Raw genomic sequence first — 20,671 nt, forward strand, 5'->3', positions numbered from 1 at the left:
ATCCTCTGCCCATCCTGGGGCCTCCTCTGGCCTCTCCAGCAGCTCCAGGTCCTTCCTGTGATGGGACCCCAGAGCTTGTGCCTGTTACCAGAGGCATTTGTTGGCCTCAGACAAACCCAAGTGGGGCATTTCCATATTTTTATCAGAATGTAAATTGAGGTTTGTGGTTTGTTTCTTGCCCTCATCCCACACCCCTGGCAGAAGCTCTGGCTGGTTCTTAAGTGGGATTGTCCCAGAGGAACAAAACAGCAGGACTCAAACACCCACTAGAGAATGAGACTCACAGCTCAGGGCTGCTTGACTAGAAAAGAAACTTCCACTTTCGTTGAAACTTCAACTGAAACAGCTTAGAAATCTCCTGGTTTTTTCTCAAGCCTGAGTTGCATCATGATGCTGTGTGTGTTCAGTGTTAAAAACTGACCTGTATTTTTTAAACTCGAGGACAGACTTTAAAACAAACACTGCCATCAGGGTAAGGCTTCTTATTTAGTTGGGTTTGTTGTTTAGTTTTGGTTTTTTTTTAAAAGCTGTGGTTGAATTGTCCCTGAAAAATATCCCCAGTGAACCAGGCAGCTGTGCACATAAAAAAGATGTTTGTCTATGCAAGTTGCAGATTTGCATATGCAAAGACACCAAATAAACTTTATCTGTTTGAATATACATCTGCTGGAAGGGTAAGAAACAAAATCATCCTGCAAGTATGGCTTCTGTTTTAAATCAATTCTTCAGTTGGTATAATAGTTAATATTTAATTAGGGTCTACATTTTAAAAAGGAAGTGGAGATATGATCCATTCAGGAGGAACACACATATCTTCCCCACTCAAATGTATGCAAAAGCTTCCTTGGAATTAATTTAGGTGGTTGTAAACAAATCAGCTGCAGAGGGGAGGAGGTTTTCTGCATGTCATTAAGAAGGGTCAGAGCCTCCCCCAGCAGGAACCCCCTGGAGGGATGCACAGCTTTTTATTGCAAAGTCACTCATGACACAGCACAGGAGGGATTATGGGATCAGAGAATCACAGAAGGTTTGGGTTGGAAGGGATTTTAAGGATCACCCAGTGCCACCTCTGCCATGGGCAGGGACACCTCCCATCAGCCCAGGCTGCTCCAAGCCCTGTCCAACCTGGCCTGGGACACTCCCAGGGATGGGGCAGCCACAGCTGCTCTGCCCACCCTGTGCCAGGGCCTGCCCACCCTCCCAGCCAGCAATTCCTGCCCAATATCCCATCTAACCCTACTGTCAGTTTGAAGCCATTCCCCTTGTCCTGTCCCTCCATCCCTTGGGAATGGTCTCTCTCCATCTTTCCTGTGGCTCCTTCAGCTCCTGGAAGGCCACCCTGAGGTCCCCCCAAAGCTTCTCCTCTCCAGGCTGGCCAATTCCAGCTGTGCCAGCCTTTCCAAAGGTACTGACTGCAGTGAGTCTGTGAGGACATTCCCTGACCCCACCTGTGTTTAGTCACAGAGTCAGCATCCCCAGCTCCAAAAATGTATTTTTTATGCCATCTGCTTCTGGACCTTTCTGCAGAGGTGGATGTCATTGTCTCTCCCTTTCCCCCAAACCCAACCCATGGATTTGTCTTAGAAAATCAGCTGATGAATCTTTGTGCCAGGGCTTCACCACCCTCTGAGAAAAGACTTTCCTCCTAATCTCTAATCTAACCCTGCCCTCTGTCAGTTTAAAACCATTGCTCCTTGTCCTGTCACTCTGTGCCTGCATACAAGTCAGTCTCTCTCCTTTTTACAACCCCCTTCAGGCACTGGAAGGGGCTCTCAGGTCTCCCTGGAGCCTTCTCTTCTCCACATGAACACCCCCAGTCTGTCAGATTGTTATATTGTTCTTCCTTCCTTTTTCAAGTGGGCTTCAAAGTCTTTGAGTTTGACTTCTCCCTGAGGGTTTCAGCTGTGACCAGTCCTGTGTCTTTTCTGTCTCTGTGTTTGTGTAGATGTGGGTTGGCCTGACCCACAGACACAGCATCTTGTTGTGGTGAGATGCATCAAACCATGCTGGGTACTGAAGGGGATTGGAGATCATTGTCTTGGTCTTCTTGTTTTGAGCCCAGAATCCAAACCAAACTGCTGGATTAGAGTGTTTGCAGTTCCAGCAGTGGATATTTGGGGATGCCCACAAAGCCCTGAGTCACTCAGTGGAGCTGAAGGAATTCCAGAAAGACCAGGAGGTATTTTTTAAGATGTCCTGATTCACAAGAGACCTGTGGAAATAATGGGAACAAAATTAGATACAGAGATCTAGAAAAAAAAACATGCTGAAGTCCAAATCCAGCTCCAGCTGGGTTTTTATTTATTCCCTTTGTGTTTGTGGTGGCTCTCAGACAGTCTGGATTCCAGTGAGTGCCTTCTCTGGGAGAAAGGATGGAAGGGAACAGGCCAGAGCAGGTTCAGATCAGATATAAGGAACAATTTTCCCCTGCCAGAAGGGTCAGGCCTTGGGATAAGTGTCCCAAGGAGGTGGTGGAGTCACTGTGTCTGGAAGTGTTCAGGACACATCTGGATGTGGCCCCTGGGAACATGGATTGGGGGTGATCCTGGTGGTGCTGGTGATGGCGGGACTGGATGATCCTGAAGGTCTCTCCAGCCTTGATGATTCTGGAATTCTGTGGCTTTTGGGCTCACTGGGATGTGTGGAGATGACACAACAGGTGACAATAACAGTTGCCACCTTCACTCTGCCCAAAGTCCTGCAGACATCAAGTTCTTCCATCATACATATGGTGAGGTGGCTGTGCTGGCCAGGCCTTTGCCCATATTTGCATATGCAAATTTGCATTTCCAATTGTGATAAATTCCCATGTGTGTGACTGCCCCATTGTCCTTTTTCTGCCACTGAAGTTCTGCCAGACAATACTTCTCATCCAATTGTCAGGGCTCATCAGGAGAGCCAAGGTACTTCAGAATCTGGCTCCTCCTCCCCTGCTTTCATTGTGTATTTTTTAAAATCTCTTTGGAACTTAGCATTTTTATTCTCCTCTTCTGAATAAATGCTTATTTTCCAAATGTTTTTTTATGAAAAGGAACCCGACTGCACTGTCAGGGAGAAGGGCAGGATGACCTAAGCCATCATTTTCTTCTCCAACTTCTGTGATTCTATGATTCATAAAGCAATTTATGTTTTTATGAGCTAAGTCCATGGGGAAAATCATTAGCAGTAACCAGATCAAGAGTAGTGCTCCTGATGAAAATACTTTTGGTTAGGAAACTTGGTAGAAATAGTATGACTCTTAAATTAAATATTTCCCTTAGGCCATTTGACCTACTGTGTATGTCTGCTGAAAAATTAGGTTTTTCTTCTTTTGACTGCTTCTTTCTCTTTTCCTCATTGAATTGTTTTAACCTACATAGCTCTGAAACATTCACTAATGCACCAGGTGGCCCAAAGTGATGCAAAAGGAAAAGGCTGCACTGATTTAGCCCCAGTCCAAGGTTAAGCTGGGCATTAAATGGGATTATCCCCTGTGGGATATGTAGTTTTCCCAAATATTTTTTTGGCCATCCTCATATCAAAGGGCAGGATGCTGAGGAGGAGAGAGACAGAATAGATTGCTGAGCAGGATTCGAGAAGGAGCTCAAAAAGCTGGACAAGAAGGGCCTTTTTAGGAATGAAATCTGCCTTTTGCCTCTTGGCAAAGCCATCTGGGGAGGGACACAGGGCAGGTCAACCAGAGTTAAGGACACCCCCAGACCCAGATCTGAGGTGATGCTGTCCCAGCAGTGAGGTCAGGGACAGCCCATGGCCTGTGGGTTATCTGAAGGGAATCTCCAGTCACCTTCTTGCCTGATCTGAGGGGTTTTTTCAGGGAGTTCCCAAGGGCTGGTGGTGTTTAAATGCACCAGATCTGCTGATGGAACCCCTGACCCTGCCCAGGACACCCCAACAATCCCCCCCTGGCCCTAAGAGGATCATCCAAAGACTCCTGCAGCTCTGGCAGCCTCGGGGCCGTGCCCACTGCCCTGGGGAGCCTGGGCAGTGCCCACCACCCTCTGGGGGAAGAGCCTCTTCCTAATATAATTATACTAAAAGCCAAAGTGTTCTCCAAAAAGCTTTTCATTCCAGTTGGATGAAGTAACAGTAAATGCCTTCACTTCTTGCTTTCTGCTTCAAGTGCCTCCATGTGTTGGAAACTGAGACTGACATGTACCAACAGCTTAGAAACCAAAACAGAGTGAACCACAATGTCATTGGAGGAGTCCCACCATAAACATGTATATTATTGGGTATTAGGAGGAAATCCTTCCCTGTGAGGGTGGGCAGGCCCTGGCACAGGTTGGGCAGAGCAACTGTGGCTGCCCCATCCCTGGGAGTGTCCAAGGCCAGGCTGGACAGGGCTTGGAGCAGCCTGGGCTGGTGGGAGGTGTCCCTGCCCATGGCAGGGGAGTGGAATGAGATGCTCTTTAAGGTCTCTTCTCCCAGGCAGTCAGCAATAGGACAAGGGGGCACGATGGGCTCAAGCTCTGCCAGGGGAAATTGAAGCTGGAGAGCAGAAAAAAATTCTTTGCAGAGAGAGTGCTCAGGGATTGGAATGGGCTGCCCAGAGAGGGGGTGGATTCCCCATCCCTGGAGGTTTTTCAGCTGAGCTTGGCCGTGGCACTGAGTGCCATGATCTGGTAAAGGGACTGGAGTTGGACCAAGGGTTGGACTTGATGATCTCGGAGGGCTTTTCCAACCCAATCCATTCTAGGATTCTGTCATTCTGTGACTATGAAAACATGTAAGGGAAAAGGTGCTGCTTACAGTTGATTGTCCATCTAGCAGAAAAGCAGCTGAGGCTTTTCCTTCCTCTTCTGGCATTACCACCCTCTCAGTATCACAACCCAACTTTGGTAATTGCTTTAACAAAAATCTTGGCTAAGGTTGTTGCCTCCAAGAGCTCCCAACCTAAATAGCCTTTGTGCAGACAAAAAAAAAGGATGGGCTGCAAGGAAAGCTGCTGGTTGTGCACTGCTGGATCTGGGTCTGTATTTGTGACACTGGTGTGGGTGCTCAGATGATGGGGGCACTCTGGGGATGTTCCTTTTTGGTTTGTGGAAGGGTTATGGGCAAGCACATTTGGTTGGGGGGTTCCAACACATCACGGGTGTTACAAAACATTCTGTGTCCAGAGAAGGGCCGTGATGCTGGGGAAGGGTCTGGAGAACATGTCCTGTGAGGAGCAGCTGAGGGGTTTGTCTGGAGAAGAGGAGGCTCAGAAGGGACCTCTTTGGTCTCCACAACTCCTGACAGGAGGGGGCAGTGAGGGGGGTCAGGCTCTTCTGCCATGGCCCAGGGGAAAGGTGGAGAGGAGATGGCCTCAAACTGCACCAGGGCAGGGGCAGAGCAGAGATGAGAAAATGTTTTCTCCCTGACAAAATGGTCTTTGGAATGAGTGTCCCAGGGAGGTGGTACAGTCACTGTGTCTGGAAGTGTCCCAGAGGTGTCTTGATGTGGCCCCTGGGGTGATCCTGGTGGTGCTGGTCATGGTGAAACTGGATGATCTTGAAGGTCTCTTCCAACCCTGATGATTCTGTGATTCTGTGACCACTACCTCAAATCCACAGTGTGATCTGATGTGTCACTGGCTCCAAATGGGCACAGATAAGATGGGGATTGCTGTTGGTTTCCTTTCTCTGAGTGTGTGTGTGTCCATCAAAGGGTGGAAAAGGAGAAATTAAATCCATTTCCTCAAAATAAAGGAGTCTGTTATTGCAAGGACTTGCCTGCAAAGCTGTTCCTGAACAGGCAGCACTGTCCTTTCAGCCCCCAGAAAAGCAAAGGAACAGCAGCCTAAGACATTTGTCCTGTGGTTGGCCATGTCTCCTTCCCTCACTGGGAGAGCTGTGCGTGCCACCAGCCCATTTCTCACACCCAAAGTACACAAAGGGTGAGAGCAGAGAGAAATTGCTGCCTTTGGGAGTTGTGTTTTCTGAAGGAGAGTGAAGAGTGAGGGGGAAATCGGCTCGTTTCACTCTGCATGAACTTCCAGCTGGAATTACTCCAGTTGTGGATTTCCCCATCCCTGGAAGTGTTAAAGGCCAAGCTGGATGGAGCAGAAAGACTTCCAGGGATGGGGCAGCCACACCTTCTCTGGGCAACCTGTGCCAGGGCCTGCCCACCCTCACAGCCAAAAATTTCCTTCCAATATCCCATCTAACCCTGCCCTCCTTCAGCTTAAGGCCATTCCCACTTGTCCTGTTGCTCCATGACCTTGTGGAAGTCCCTCTCAACTCTCTTGGAGCCCCTTTAGGTACTGCAAGGCCTTTTTGGTTGGCAGTGCAAAGAATTGTGTAATCTCAATGCCTGGCACTCCCTGGCAGGGCAGTGATGGTGGGAATCCTTTTGGTTCTACTCAATAGGCAGAACCAGGAGGTTTTCAGTATTTCAGTATTCAGTATTTCAGTATTCAGTATTTCAGTATTCCCATCCTTGAGGTTTTCTGGTGCAGACACTCCTTTTCCATATGGAAAAGACGGAGTGGGATCCTTTCCCCTGGCATTTATCTGCTGAGTCAGTGGATGTTGGGTGATGTGAGACAGGGAGCTTGTCATTGAATTTACTTCAATAAAATCATCAAAAATGAGGGACAGGAAATCTGGTGACAGCCTTGCTTTTCTGGCAGTGTGGGAGCTCATATATATTTGCCTGCTGAGTTCTTTGGCTGCTGTTTTAAAGACACACAGAAGTGTTGACAGGACAAGCTCCTTCCTCACAGAAAGCTACTCCTATGTCAGTCAGGAAGGATGTTAAGACTGGCCCAGTCCTATAGAAATGATTTAGAATCATAGAATGGATTGGGTTGGAAAAGACCTCTGAGATCATCAAGTCCAACCCTTGGTCCAACTCCAGTCCCTTTACCAGATCATGGCACTCAGTGCCACGGCCAAGCTCAGCTGAAAAACCTCCAGGGATGGGGAATCCACCCCCTCTCTGGGCAGCCCATTCCAATCCCTGAGCACTCTCTCTGCAAAGAATTTCTTTCTGCTCTCCAACTTCAATTTCCCCTGGCAGAGCTTGAGCCCATCGTGCCCCCTTGTCCTATTGCTGAGTGCCTGGGAGAAGAGACCAACCCCCACCTGGCCAGAACTTCCCTTCAGGCAGTTCCAGACAGTGCTGAGGTCACCTCTGAGCCTCCTCTTCTCCAGGCTAAACACCCCCAGCTCCCTCAGCCTCTCCCCACAGCACTTGTGCTCCAGTCCCTTCTCCAGCCTCGTTGCTCTTCTCTTCTCAGTTGGGTTGGAAGAGACCTCTGAGATCATCAACCCTTGATCCAACCTCACTGTGATCACCAGCCCAGGGCACTCTGTGCCCTGGGCTGGTGATCACAGTGGGGTTGGATCAAGACATGGTGGATTCTCTGTCCCTGGAGGTGTTTCAGAGGACACTCAGCGCCACATCCAGTCCCTTCTCCAGCCTCGTTGCTCTTCTCTGACCCCACTCCAGCCCCTCAAGATCTTTCCTGAACTGAGGGGCCCAGAACTGAACACAACACTCAAGGTGTGGCCTCCCCAACACAGAGTACAGGGGAATGAGACAGGAGAAAGAATTTAACGAGCCATAAACAAAGATTGATACGTTCTCTTTTTATTTTAATGCTGCCTGACCTTCATCCTCCCTTCGAGTCTGTCACTTGAGCCCATCAAGCCCCAGCCCATCTCCTCGAGGCTGACCAGCCAGAATAGCCAGGCTGTGTCACAACCCTCGGCACATAAAGCTGCAGCAAAGCTTTGTGCCACCCTGTTGCTTTCATTCTTGAGGCTTCTGTTTGTCTGTTGGGTCTGCCCCTGGTGCCCACGCCCTGCTGGCATTCGGGGCTGCTCCTCCTTCCCTGCCCCGCCGAGCTCCGCGATCTTCGCCGCAAACGGCTTTGGTTGACCACACCACTTCCCTCTGGAAAGTTAATACTCTTTGACTCAACTCTCTGCTGCTAAAGGCCAAGCCAAAGAAAACAAGCCAAAGAATAACCTGCTTGTGTGCAGTTTGGAAACTTCTCAGAGGCCCTGCTTTCCAAATGCTCCACAGTAGCTTTACTATATCCCCCTGCAGCTGCAAAGCCAACGAGGAGAGCAAAAAAATGGCTCAAGGACCTCAAATAAAGCCTGGGCAGAACCACATGAAATTTATGAGCTCTCAGTGAACTGCAGGCCTGTGTAGGCACAATGGAGTGTGTTAGTACAGAGGGGGGATTGCTTAGGAACCTATGGATTAAAATATCCAAACTAATTTATTTGGAAAACCAGGTCTTTTCAACCATTGTCTGACAAGAGCAGTCCCTGGATTTGGTCAAAGCAGAGGTCTTTAGTCCAAGGGAAGTGTGTAGCTCCTCCTGTACAATCTTTTTGCCCAGGAAGAAAGTCACAAGTCACTAAAGTACACGGGGGGAAAATTAATTTTTTCGTTGCCAAATTCCCCTTGTTTACATACACACTGAGCCACAGAGCTTGACCTTTAGGTTGCACCTCCCTTGTTCAGCCCTTTCTGAGGCTGAGGGATGGAGACCTTACACTGCATGGAGATATTTGTGATGAAATGCTTCTGGCTGAGCTGTTTCTCTGACCTCCAACAGTGCTGTGTTTGTGCAACTCCCTTTGCTGCTCCTTCACCCCCTCAGGGGCACCACAGAGGTGACAAATCTTCTCATCCCTCACCCTTCCCACCCAGGCTGAGGGAGCACCAAACTGTGCTTGGTGTGAGCAGGGACACAACCCAGGGAACAGCTGGAGCTGTGCCAGGGCAGGGGCAGGTGGGATCTCAGCCAAAAGCTCTTCCCCCAGAGGGTGGTGGGCACTGCCCAGGCTCCCCAGGGCAGTGGGCACGGCCCCGAGGCTGCCAGAGCTGCAGGAGCCTTTGGGCAATGGGACAGGGCAGGGGGGACTGTTGGAGTGTGCTGGGCAGGGCCAGGGTGGCAGTGGCTGGTCCTTGGAGCTCCTTTCCCACTCAGCATATTCTCTGGCTCCATAATTGTGTTTCTGCAGCTTTTCTTTGGACAGAGGTGTCTTTTTGTGCCTCTATTTTTCTTGGTTGCTTCCTCAGCTGTTGGATGGCTGGTTGTGCCTCATTCTGCACCTCCCCTTTCATACACATCTCCAGCTCTGGTGTCTCAGCCCGTGGCTGGAGGGGATTCCTACGGCACTTTGGACGTGTGGGAAGATGCAAACTATAAAGAAACAAAAGAGGCTTTTGGCAACGTGATCCTTGAGTTGGGACTCATTCAAACATTGTCAAGGGCTGGGGATTTTAAAAGTGTATGCACTGAGATGAGGAAAGGGAAAAGAAAGCAAAGGGTGTAATTTTGCAGACTCATTTAACTTTCATGAATAACTTCTTCCCTCCAAACTCCAAGCTCAGTTCCCTGACTTTTCCTTGGCTGCCATGACCTAATTCCTGGGCTGAACCCAGGGAATAATTGCACTTCCACAGCAGGAAGAGAGGGCACACACATGTCAGATTCAGCAGGAGTTTCGCTGGATCTGTGGCAAGCAGAATGGCTGTGGTTTAGGTGCAGATTCACTGCTGCATCTCTGTTTGTTTGTCCCCCACAGCAGAGCTGGGCAGGGGGAGGAGGAACATTTCCTGCCTCGCACAACTTGTCGAGGTTGCTTTTTCTGGCCGTGATAGCTCGGGGTGGACGTGAGGCCTTTCATATGTTCCTCAGGAGGCAGGGAAAGAGCTGGAGGAGCCTGGGGCCTCACAGTGTCAGCTGGAGCAAGGGAGGGCAGAGCCTCTCCATGGCCTTTTCCCTGGGGACATTCCCCACTGGAGCTCTCCCGGCTCATTGGGGTGAGTGTATCAGTGACCAAATGGGCTCTCAGCCTGAAATTAGGGCAGAAAACACAAAACTGGCTGCCCAGGAAGGTCATGGAGTCTCCCTCTCCATAGACATTCCAAACCCACCTGAATGTGTTCTTGTGTCACCTGCTTTGAGTGATGCTGCCTTGGGACTGGATGATCTCCAGAGGTCCCTTCCAACCCCATCTACTCTCTGATTCTGTGAACTGAAGTTCATTTTCTACTCTGTATCAAGTAACAGAGGCTTGATCCAGACTCTCCCAGCTGCTCTGATTTGTCCTGAGGCAAAATTCCCTCTTTTTGCAATTTTTATTCTACCTACAGTAGTTTTTTTAATAAAGAAGAGGTAAGCAAAATAAATTATCAAAATATTGTTTAACTACTGTCAAAACATGTAGGAAAAACATGTTGGAATGGCCTGCCCAGAGTGGGGGTGGATTCCCCATCCCTGGAGGTTTTTCAGCTGAGCTTGGCCGTGGCACTGAGTGCCATGATCTGGTAAAGGGACTGGAGTTGGCCCAAGGGTTGGGCTTGATGATCTTGGAGGTCTTTTCCAACCCAACTGAGAAGAGAAGAGCAACGAGGCTGGAGAAGGGACTGGAGCACAAGTGCTGTGGGGAGAGGCTGAGGGAGCTGGGGGTGTTCAGCCTGGAGAAGAGGAGGCTCAGAGGTGACCTCAGCACTGTCTGGAACTGCCTGAAGGGAAGTTCTGGCCAGGTGGGGGTTGGTCTCTTCTCCCAGGCACTCAGCAGTAGGACAAGGGGGCACGATGGGCTCAAGCTCTGCCAGGGGAAATTGAAGTTGGAGAGCAGAAAGAAATTCTTTGCAGAGAGAGTGCTCAGGGATTGGAATGGGCTGCCCAGAGAGGGGGTGGATTCCCCATCCCTGGAGGTGTTTCAGCTGAGCTTGGCCGTGGCACTGAGTGCCATGATCTGGTAAAGGGACTGGAGTTGGCCCAAGGGTTGGACTTGATGATCTGGGAGGTCTTTTCCAACCCAATCCATTCTATGATTCTATGAAAAAAAATGGCCCCAGCTGCTCAGGGTGCAAGAACACCCCAAAAAAGTGCAAAAATCTACCTGGGGATTCCCTCAGGCAAAGCAGGGAGAGCAGAGAACCTGCTGTGTAAATCTTTGGTCACCTGGGTGGTGTCACTTGTTCAACCCACAGTGAAATTGGAGCAACCAGTGGAAAAATGAAGTGCTCAGCAAAAGAATTGTACCTTAAACATGTGTTTTGTCTGCACTTACTCAAATTAAGAAGCAGATTTTTCCAGACAGGGGAATGTTTGCCAGGGAAGTGATAGGAGAAGCACATCTGGGAGGGCTTCCCAGTGTCCCAGGGTGGCACGATGCCAGCCTGGCACATCCAGCCTCATTCACACCCTTCCAGCACCTCGTGCCTGAAGTCAGGTCGGCTCTGATGACCAGCCCTGATCCTGCTGGTAATTACAGGCACAGCAAGAAAATGCTGTGCATAATATCCTGTCTGCCACGGTGTTCCTTCTGTCTGGAAATGAGGCTTGTGCTGTCCAGCACTCAAGAAAAACAGAAAAAAAAAAAAAAAAGAAAATAATTGCTAATGGATCTGCTTGAAACTCTGACTGCCTTGCTTGTCCTCAGCACAGCATTAATATTTTTCACTGAGGAAATAGAAAATATCCTCCAGTGTGTCTAATTCATCTTTCAGGGACTTTTTACATTATGTTTCAACAAGGGGTTGGTGAGCTCTGACACTGGCCCATATTGATCCTTCTGATGTGCAGATGGGAAATCAGGGAATAAGGGTGTGTAAAATATAGGGAATCAGGGAATAAGGGTGTGTAAAGTGTAGGAAATCAGGGAATAAGGGTGTGTAAAGTGTAGGAAATCAGGGAATAAGTGTGTGTAAAGTGTAGGAAATCAGGGAATAAGGTTGTGTAAAGTATAAGAAATCAGGGAATAAGGGTGTGTAAAGTATAAGAAATCAGGGAATAAGGGTGTGGAAAGTGTAGGAAATCAGGGAATAAGGGTGTGTAAAGTATAAGAAATCAGGGAATAAGGGTGTGTAAAGTATTGGAAATCAGGGAATAAGGGTGTGTAAAATATAGGGAATCAGGGAATAAGTGTGTGTAAAGTATTGGAAATCAGGGAATAAGGGTGTGTAAAGTATTGGAAATCAGGGAATAAGGGTGTGTAAAGTATTTCATATCTGAGATATCTCCACACAGGGGAAAAATGCTGATTTATGCACTTAAGGCACTGTTTCTGTTATTAGTAAAATAAATATGCTTTTTTTTCAAGGTGTATATTTGATTATCAAGCATTTTTCAGCTTGCTAGTAAGATAGAAGTGTTATAATTTAATTCCTAGAATTATTTGGGTTGGAAGGGACCTGAAAGATCATCCAGTACCACCCCCTGCCATGGCAGGGACACCTCCCACCAGCCCAGGCTGCTCCAAGCCCTGTCCAGCCTGGCCTGGGACACTCCCAGGGATGGGGCAGCCACAGCTGCTCTGCCCACCCTGTGCCAGGGCCTGCCCACACTCCCAGCCAGCAATTCCTTCCCAGTATCCCATCCAGTCCTGCCCTCTGGCACTTTGAAGCCATTCCCCTTGTCCTGTCCCTCCATCCCTTGGAAATGGTCTCTCTCCATCTTTCTTGTGGCTCCTTCAGGTCCTGGGAGGCCACACTGAGGTCCCCCTAGGGATGGGACATTCTTTTTTTTTTTTTTTTTTTACAAGAATATATCACTTTTTGCACTAAACACACTGTGCTCACTGCCTGGAGTAATAGAAAAGGGTATATTTTCTTCTCATCCTTCACCATGTACAAAATAATTGCATTAATTTGACCTCCATGGCACAAAACAATGCCCAGCAGTTTATTACCTGGACACAATAAAACATGGGTTATTTTCTACCCCACTAGAGCTGGAGCCAAACCAAAGGCCTGAACAAAAACAGCCCTGAAAGAGGAGATGTTTGAAGTGAGGTCCAACAGCTTCTGAAACAGTTTTCCTTCAATTAAACCATCAGATCTCCTCACTCAGCCCCTACTTTGGCAAAGTCTGGCCAGAGGCTGCATTTTCCTGTGTTTAATCCACTTTTTGGGTGGGAAAAGTTTCCATTTCTCCAGGAAAAGGGGAGGCAGAGGAGGGAGGGGAAAGGTATTCCCAGAGAAAGGGCTCTGCTTAATTAAACTCCCCTGTTGTGGATTAATTAAACCACACAGCAGCTCGTTCAGCCCTGGTGGGATGGGGAGGAAAACTGGAGAAGAAAAACCCAGGGCCTGAGAGAAGAGCAGTGTAATAATTGAAATTATGAAAAAAAGAAATTAAAAAAAGAAAGAGAATGGAGGTAACAAAAAGAGAGAAATAAACCCCAAGAGAAACAATTGCTCAGCACGAGCTCACCAAGTCCTGTCCCCAAGCAGCTGAAACCAGAACAAGGATCATTCCCTTTATTATTTTCCTGCAAGTACAACCTGATGATTTGGGGCAAGAAAGGTGTGGATAATGCACAGGAAAACCTGTGGTGCTTCTGCTCAGGAGCCTCTGGGCAGGATGCTCAGCAGCTTTGAGCCCTCTGTGTGTGTCTCTGTCAGACACCAAGTCCACAAAGACCAACCTTTTGTGGGTGGTGAAACCTCTGATGCATCAACTCCAAATAGAGTCATGGAACATCCTGAGCTGGGAGGGACCCCCAGGGACCATCCAGTGCCACCTTGGCCCTGCCCAGCACACCCCAACAGTCCCCCTGGCCCTGCCCAGCACACCCCAACAACCCCCTGGCCCTGCCCAGCACACCCCAACAGTCCCCCCTGGCCCTGCCCAGCACACCCCAACAGTCCCCCCTGCCCTGTCCCATTGCCCAAAGGCTCCTGCAGCTCTGGCAGCCTCGGGGCCGTGCCCACTGCCCTGGGGAGCCTGGGCAGTGCCCACCACCCTCTGGGGGAAGAGCCTTTGGCTGAGATCCCACCTGCCCCTGCCCTGGCACAGCTCCAGCCATGCCCTCAGGTTGGAGCAGTCAGATTTGTGAGTGCAGAAGAACAAGATAGAGATGATTTGATTCACCCTGTGACGATTAAAAGAGAAAAAAAAATCATAGAATCACAGAGTGGTTTGGGCTGGAAGGGACCTTAAAGATTGTTTAGTTCCAACCCCCTTCCATGGGCAGGAATGTCTGTGGATCCATCCCAGCAGTGTTTGCCTGTAAAATGGTCCTGGATTTCTGTAAGAATCAAGTGGCAGGATGAGAGTTAATGATGCCTTTCCTTACCCTCTGTTTCACCCACTTCTCCCCCCCTGAACCTTGAAGGCATCTAATGACACTTTTAAAAACCAGGTTAAAAGGAAGGTAATGGAAGACCTGTTTCTTTTTCCACCCCAGGAGGCAGCCTGGAGCACTGCTGTCATCCTCGTGGGGCCAGCCACGGTGTGAATCCCAGACCAAGCCACCATTCCCAAGGAATTCCCGACAGGCACATACCCAGGGGCTGCCAAGGCACTTTGTCCCTGTCATTTCCACTTGCAGAGCCCCAACCAGCTGGCTGAGGGCCAAGCCCAGCACTCCACAGTCTCCTAAAGTCCATAAAGCTGCATTTCCCTCCCATTAAAGAGGGAAAGCACTTTCATGTTGCACTGCTGTAAAAGTCTGGGAAAAGCTGATGTTTTCTCTGCCCTCCTTGGGCAATATTGCATGGAAAAAAATCTGCCTGACCTCACTGAGGCTGCACTGGAAAGGGATAAAGTAGGGAAAAAAAAAGCCCCAAAGCCCCCCAACCCTGAGGTTTGACCAAGCTGGTTGGATGTCCTGTTTATTCCAGCATCTCAAACACTGACCCTGCAAGCCAAGGGGGAGAAAAATGTTGCCTTTTCTTTTCTCCCTTCGTCCCTGCAAACTGCTCCTTGTCCAAACCCCTGAGAGGACATGGGGAGTGTGAGAGGGCAGAGGTGCTGCCTCAGAGAAACTCTGGGCCAAGATCTTCCTCCAACACCTGGAAGTTTGACTGACTTCCATAAAACCTTGTCTGCTTTGTGGCAGATCCTCATGGCCAAACTGCTGGCTCAGCAGAGCCAAACCAGTTCCCAAGCACATTCCTGCTGCTCTTTCTCATCCTGCTCTCCTGGAAAAGGGAAGCCTTGGCTTGTGGTCACCACGTTGGGTTGGGAGATGAGCGTTGGCCACAGGGTCACTGCCTGGTGTGGGCAAGTCACCTCATTCCTCTGTCATTTGGTTTTCCACCTCTGAAAGGGGATTAATGACAGTGCTGGGCTTTGCAGGGGTGAGCTGAGGACAACATGTCTGTCTTTAAGAGGGGAACTTCAAAGGAAAGCTCATAAACACCAAAATACAGGTCACCCTCTCAAAGCTCTGCCTGTGTGTTTAGAGTGGCTTGGGAAAACCATTTCTGTTTGGGATATTTTTCTGACACAGGTCTTCACTTCTCCTCTGCAGACCTTCAGGCCAGACAGGTTGTGTGGGGCCACCTGCAGCTGTGGGAAGGAGAGAAAGGGTCAAACAGCTTTTCTGATTGAGGGTGGTGGGATGGGAAGAGCCACTTTTAGAGCTGCATCTTGAGGTGACAATTGCCTGGCACTGATTCCAAGTATTTCCCACCCAAAACTGCCCAAAAACCAGCTGAGTTCCCCTGGGAAGGAACGAACCTGTTTGCACTGGTCTTTCTTCCCTGAGTGCCTTGACACGAGGGGAATTTCCACAAGCCCAAGGGATGAGACAGATCCTGGCTGTGCTGATGCACCACTGGTACCCCCAGGCCATGGAGGCACCTCCATGCAGGAGGCTGAAGGCTTAAAACACCCCCTTCAGTGCCCAAAATTCAGATGGATCCACTGGCACAGGTTGGCAGGGAGGGGGCAGGAATTTCATGTGGAGTACAGAGATGTTTTGGACACCAGGAGGAATGTGGGACATCAGGAGTAATCTTGAACATCAGAGGGAATTTCTTCCTGGAAAGGGTTGTTAAACATTAAAATGGGCTGCCCAGGAAGGTTTGGAGTGCCCAGCCCTGGAGGTGCCCAAGGCAGGACTGGCCGTGGCACTGAGTGCTCTGGGCTGGGGGCCAAGGTGGGCATTGGGCACAGGGTGGGCTCCAGGGCCTGGCAGGGCTGTGCCAAGGTGGGCATTGGGCACAGGGTGGGCTCCAGGGACTGGCAGGGCTTTGCCAAGGTGGGCATCAGGCACAGGGTGGGCTCCAGGGGATGGCAGAGCTTTGCCAAGGTGGGCATTGGGCACAGGGTGGGCTCCAGGGGCTGGGAGGGCTTTGCCAAGGTGGGCATGGGTCACAGGGTGGGCTCCAGGGGCTGACAGGTCTTTGCCAAGGTGGGCATCAGGCACAGGGTGGGCTCCAGGGGCTGGCAGGGCTGTGCCAAGGTGGGCATTGGGCACAGGGTGGGCTGCAGGGGCTGGCAGGGCTGTGCCAAACTAACTTACTCTGGGATTCTGTACCTTCAGCTGTCAGATCAGCAGGCTCCAGAGGAGCTGTTCACCTCCGTGTCAGGCTGTTGGCACAGGGGCTGGCACTGCTGGGGCGTAGGAAGGGAAGGAAAGGTAGCAGGGGGTCAAACTTGGCCTTCATGCCCTCACTTAACAGCAGTGGATGTCTGAGGAGCATTTGAAATTAGGAATAAATGACATCAAGGGGCTGGATTTGGAAGGCCCTGGCTCTTGGCTCTGCAAGCCCTGGGTTGAGGCTGCCCAAGCTTAATATAATCCAAATGTATGAGGTATTTTACACATCTTGTATGACTCTGCATGTTGGTGTTCCAGCCCAGGGTCAGGAGCCTGAGGCTTGAGGCAGCTTCCAGCTTGGCACTGCTGACAAATGAAGCCTTTGCTCTTGACCAACCAGAATGGCAGATAAAAGTCCTTTTCATCTGTCTTTGCTTCTCCCCTCCCTCTTTCCTTTTTTTCTTTTTTTTCTTTTTTTTTTTTTTGAAGCCCTAATGGGTCTTTTTAATGGTGAAACCACTACTATATAATATGTCTTTTTACATTTTAATTCCTCCCCCTCCCCTTGGGATAATTTCCAGCCCAGTGTGGAATCTGAGACAGTTCAAGCTGTGCCAAAGGGCCTGGCAACCGGAGGAAATGCCGAGCCACTGCGATTTGGAACCATAAGACGAGTTATAAAATTTAATTTTAGAAATGCAGCTACTGGGAACTGCTTTTTAAAATGCACATTTTCCTTTTAGTGCATAAAATGGGCCTGTGTCTTGATGGAGCTGTTGGGGTGGCTTTGAAAGAGTGCTCTGTGGAGGAAGGGGCTCCTCGGGGAGCTTTTGCTGCTTGTTCACTGGTGCTCACCGTTGGATTTTTCGGGATGTTTATGGATTCAGTGCTGTGGGATTGGTGGAATAGGGCATGGTGGGATATTTTTAGGAGTTTTGTGCCAGTCTTTCATTGCTGTAGTTGTGAGTTGAGAGGGGAACTGCACCAGACACCTCCTTGCAGGAAGGTTGGAGATGCAAAGGAAGCTCCAGAGGGCAACTCTTCCAACAGGGAAAGGAAAATCAGGAGCTGACAGGCATCAAATCATGGTGTTCCACAGAAACCAAGGATGTTGTCACCTTCTCACAGAATCATGGATTGGTTTGAGTTGGAAGGGGCTTTAAAGCCCACCCACTGCCACCCCTGCCATGGGCAGGGACACCTCCCACCAGCCCAGTCTGCTCCAAGCCCTGTCCAGCCTGGCCTGGGACACTCCCAGGGATTCAGGGGCAGCCACAGCTGCTCTGCCCACCCTGTGCCAGGGCCTGCCCACCCTCCCAGCCAGCAATTCCTTCCTAACACCTAATCTTAACCTGCCCTCCTTCAGTGTAAAGTCATTCCCCTTGTCCTGTAACAACTTGTGTTGTTTCTTCAAGGGAACAAGCAGAAAAAACAGATGTTTGACCTCCAGGCTGGAGATCTGCCCTGCAATCCTGACAGGGGAACAGTGTCCAAGGGGAAGAAGGGGAAGGGATAAGCCATGAATATTCCTGAGGTGGCTGAAGTCCTGAGGCAAATCCAATGTGCAGAGGTGGCATGGGTTTGGGGGAAAGGGAGGGACAGTGACAGCCACTGCTCTGCAAGGAGGTCCCCAATAGAAGGCATGAAAATGGCATTTTTGAGCTGGGGATGCTGTGACTGAACACAGGTGGGGTCAGGGAATGTCCTCACAGACTCACTGCAGTCAGTACCTTTGGAAAGGCTGGCACAGCTGGGATTGTCCAGCCTGGAGAGGAGAAGCTTTGGGGGGATCTCAGTGTGGCCTTCCAGGAGCTGAAGGAGCCCCAAGAAAGATGGAGAGAGACCATTTGCAAGGGCTGGAGGGACAGGAGAAGGGGAATGGCTTCAAAGTGCCAGAGGGCAGGGCTGGATGGGATATTGGGAAGGAATTGCTGGTGGGAGGGTGGGCAGGCACTGGCACAGGGTGGGCAGAGCAGCTGTGGCTGCCCCATCCCTGGGAGTGTCCCAGGCCAGGTTGGAGCAGCCTGGGCTGGTGGGAGGTGTCCTTGCCCATGGCAGGAGTGGCACTGGGTGGGCTTTAAGCTCCCAAACTATTCTGTGATTCTTTAATCCTGCTCAGCATTTGGAGAGAGCACCTTTGAAAGCTCAGTTTGTGTGCCAGAACTCTTCTGCTCTGGGGCTTTCTGCTCAAGGGCTCTTTTCTGTGATCCATCAGAAGGAAAAAGCCTGTTTGGCAGTGGGGCTGTCCATCCTTTTGCCAACATCTCACCAAACACGGGCCTGCCAGGGGAGGTTTCCATGTCTACCCCAAGAAGTGGTGCCATGGACATTCAGGAGAAGGTACCCACTTATGAAGGGGATCTCATAAGGCAGGAAAGGAATGGACACAAGAATGATTTGCACAGTTGTGACCATAGATTGGCTCTTCAGAGAGTGGGCAAAGGAGTTAAAATTTATGCTTTTGCTGGATAGCAAGTGCTCCAGCAGATGAGACATCCCTCTTGTGCTCCCCCTCCCTGTGCTGTCCTGGTGATTGGCTGACACACAGAGGGTCCCAGAACAGAGAGCAGCCACAGAGGCCAGGTGGAAATGTGTCACCTCAGCCCTCCCAGCTGGATCTTGGTGTGCTTGGGCTCTCCAGCACCGTCCCCAGCCCCAGAGCTCCATGGGGACTGTGCTCTAAGGGCTGCTCCAGGGAGCACTGGACCCTCTGATGCCCATGTGGCCGTGACCAAGACCCCTCTGCACTGGCTGATGCTGTAAATTCAGCACTTCTTAGAGAAGGATGTCTGGTGGGACTTCATGTTTCTGAACCTTCTGATGCCACCAAGAGAAAATTCATGACTCCAGTTTCAATTCTTCCAGCTTCTGTTTTTTATTTCCTATTCCTGTCTGTAAAGCCACTGCAAAATAATCCAAAAATAGGATTTGCTTGGGTTTGTTATTTTATAGCCCCACAGCAATTGTCTAATTATGGTGCCTGATGACAATCTGGGGTTGAATTTTTGAGGAGTTACTCCAGTGCAGGTTTAGCACAGGGGGTCACTTGACATTTCCTCCTTTTAGAAACTACTCCTCTTGTTGTGAGAGATGTAGGAAGGCACTGGAATTTTCAGTGGATGTGGTTCCTCAGCCCAGGGCATGTCTCAGGCTGCCTGTGCTGATTTAAAGGGAAACCGGCAGGAGAAAAGAACCCAACACAAAAGAGATGATAAGTCAGAGTTACAATTTAATAACAATATTACAATAAATGCAATGGCACAAAGAGAAATTGGGTTTAACCCCCAAACCCAGCAGTGCCACCCACCCCCTGGGGCACAAACACAGGGGGGTTTGGTGGCCCCTGTGCTGAGCCCCATGTGGTTCCTCTGAGTCCAAAGGAAAAGGAAGGGACAAACCTGTTGGTGCAGATGATGGCACAGTCTAGTGGAGAGTGGTGACTCCTCCTGGCCAGGGGCTGCTCCTCCTCTTGATCCAGTGAGTGATTCCCCGAGGTCCCCAAACCCCAAGATTCCATCCCCTCAGGTGCAGGTGGGAGCCCCCAGTGCCTCCCCCAGGGCAGGGAGTTCCACACTGGGGGATCTGACTCTGGCAGTCAGGGGGGATTTTGGAATCGTTGCTGGCCCATGAGCAGAGCTGAGCCCTCAGGTGGGTGTGGAGGTGCCAAGGAGTCCCTGCAGGGCAGTTCTCCCAGCTCCTCTGCCAGGCTTCTTTCCCAGCCACCTCCCGGCCTGAGGGCTCAGCTGTGCCCTGGGCAGCTGCTGCCAATGGGCCATTGTTCTTGGAAAATGAATAGAGGGGGTAAAATCCACAGCTTTGATAACCCCCACACAGTGATAAACTGGTCCCACTGCTGAACTGGGACACTGCCCCACAATACAGTTGGCCATGCATGACTGGCTTGTGTCTCCCATTCCTGCAGAGAAGTGATTTCAGTTGAATTTCAGACAGCCACAGCTTGAGGACTTTACCAATAGATCAGGGGTTCAAAAATAAGGGGGAAAAAATGAAAAATAAAATAAATCAACAGACCTGGTGTACCAGTGAGCTTTTCTGATCTTTCTCCCCCCCCCTCCCCACACTAGGACATCGTCAGAAAATAGATGAGCAGACAAAGCCCGGCAGTTTGTCCTTTTCCGAGCGCCTGAGCGAGCTGGAGCAGTTGCGTCGCACGGCCATGAGGGTCAGCCCACACCACCCAGCCCCCACACCCAACCCTCGAGCCTCCTTGAACCACACCACTGCCTTTAACCCTCAGCCTCAGAGTCAGATCCAGGGTAAGTACCCGAAATCGTGCCCTGCTCGCCCGCCTGCACCCCAGCACCGCCAGCCTGCCCACCATGGGGGCTCGTGGGGGCTGAGCCGCTGTCCCTCCACCTCTTCTGGACCCTCCCTGGGTGCCTTTAACAAGTGAGAGCCTTCCATGAGTGAAAGGAACCCAA

General features: G+C 50.2%; 1 protein-coding gene across 4 annotated transcripts in view; it reads left to right on the top strand.

The window, feature by feature from the left end:
* Window positions 1-20,671, top strand: part of RUNX1 (RUNX family transcription factor 1) — a 202,566-nt gene that overhangs the window by 133,664 nt on the left and 48,231 nt on the right. For 3 of the 4 annotated variants that reach the window (XM_071567259.1, XM_071567268.1, XM_071567275.1), the window contains one exon: window positions 20,315-20,506. The exons of the other annotated variant lie outside the window; for it this stretch is intronic. In XM_071567259.1, coding sequence (XP_071423360.1) covers window positions 20,315-20,506 — 192 coding nt within the window. The remainder of the gene's footprint in view (window positions 1-20,314; window positions 20,507-20,671) is intronic. 4 annotated transcript variants of the gene reach the window in all.

The sequence above is a fragment of the Pithys albifrons genome, chromosome 1 (assembly GCF_047495875.1).
Source record: "Pithys albifrons albifrons isolate INPA30051 chromosome 1, PitAlb_v1, whole genome shotgun sequence".
NCBI lineage: Eukaryota > Metazoa > Chordata > Aves > Passeriformes > Thamnophilidae > Pithys > Pithys albifrons.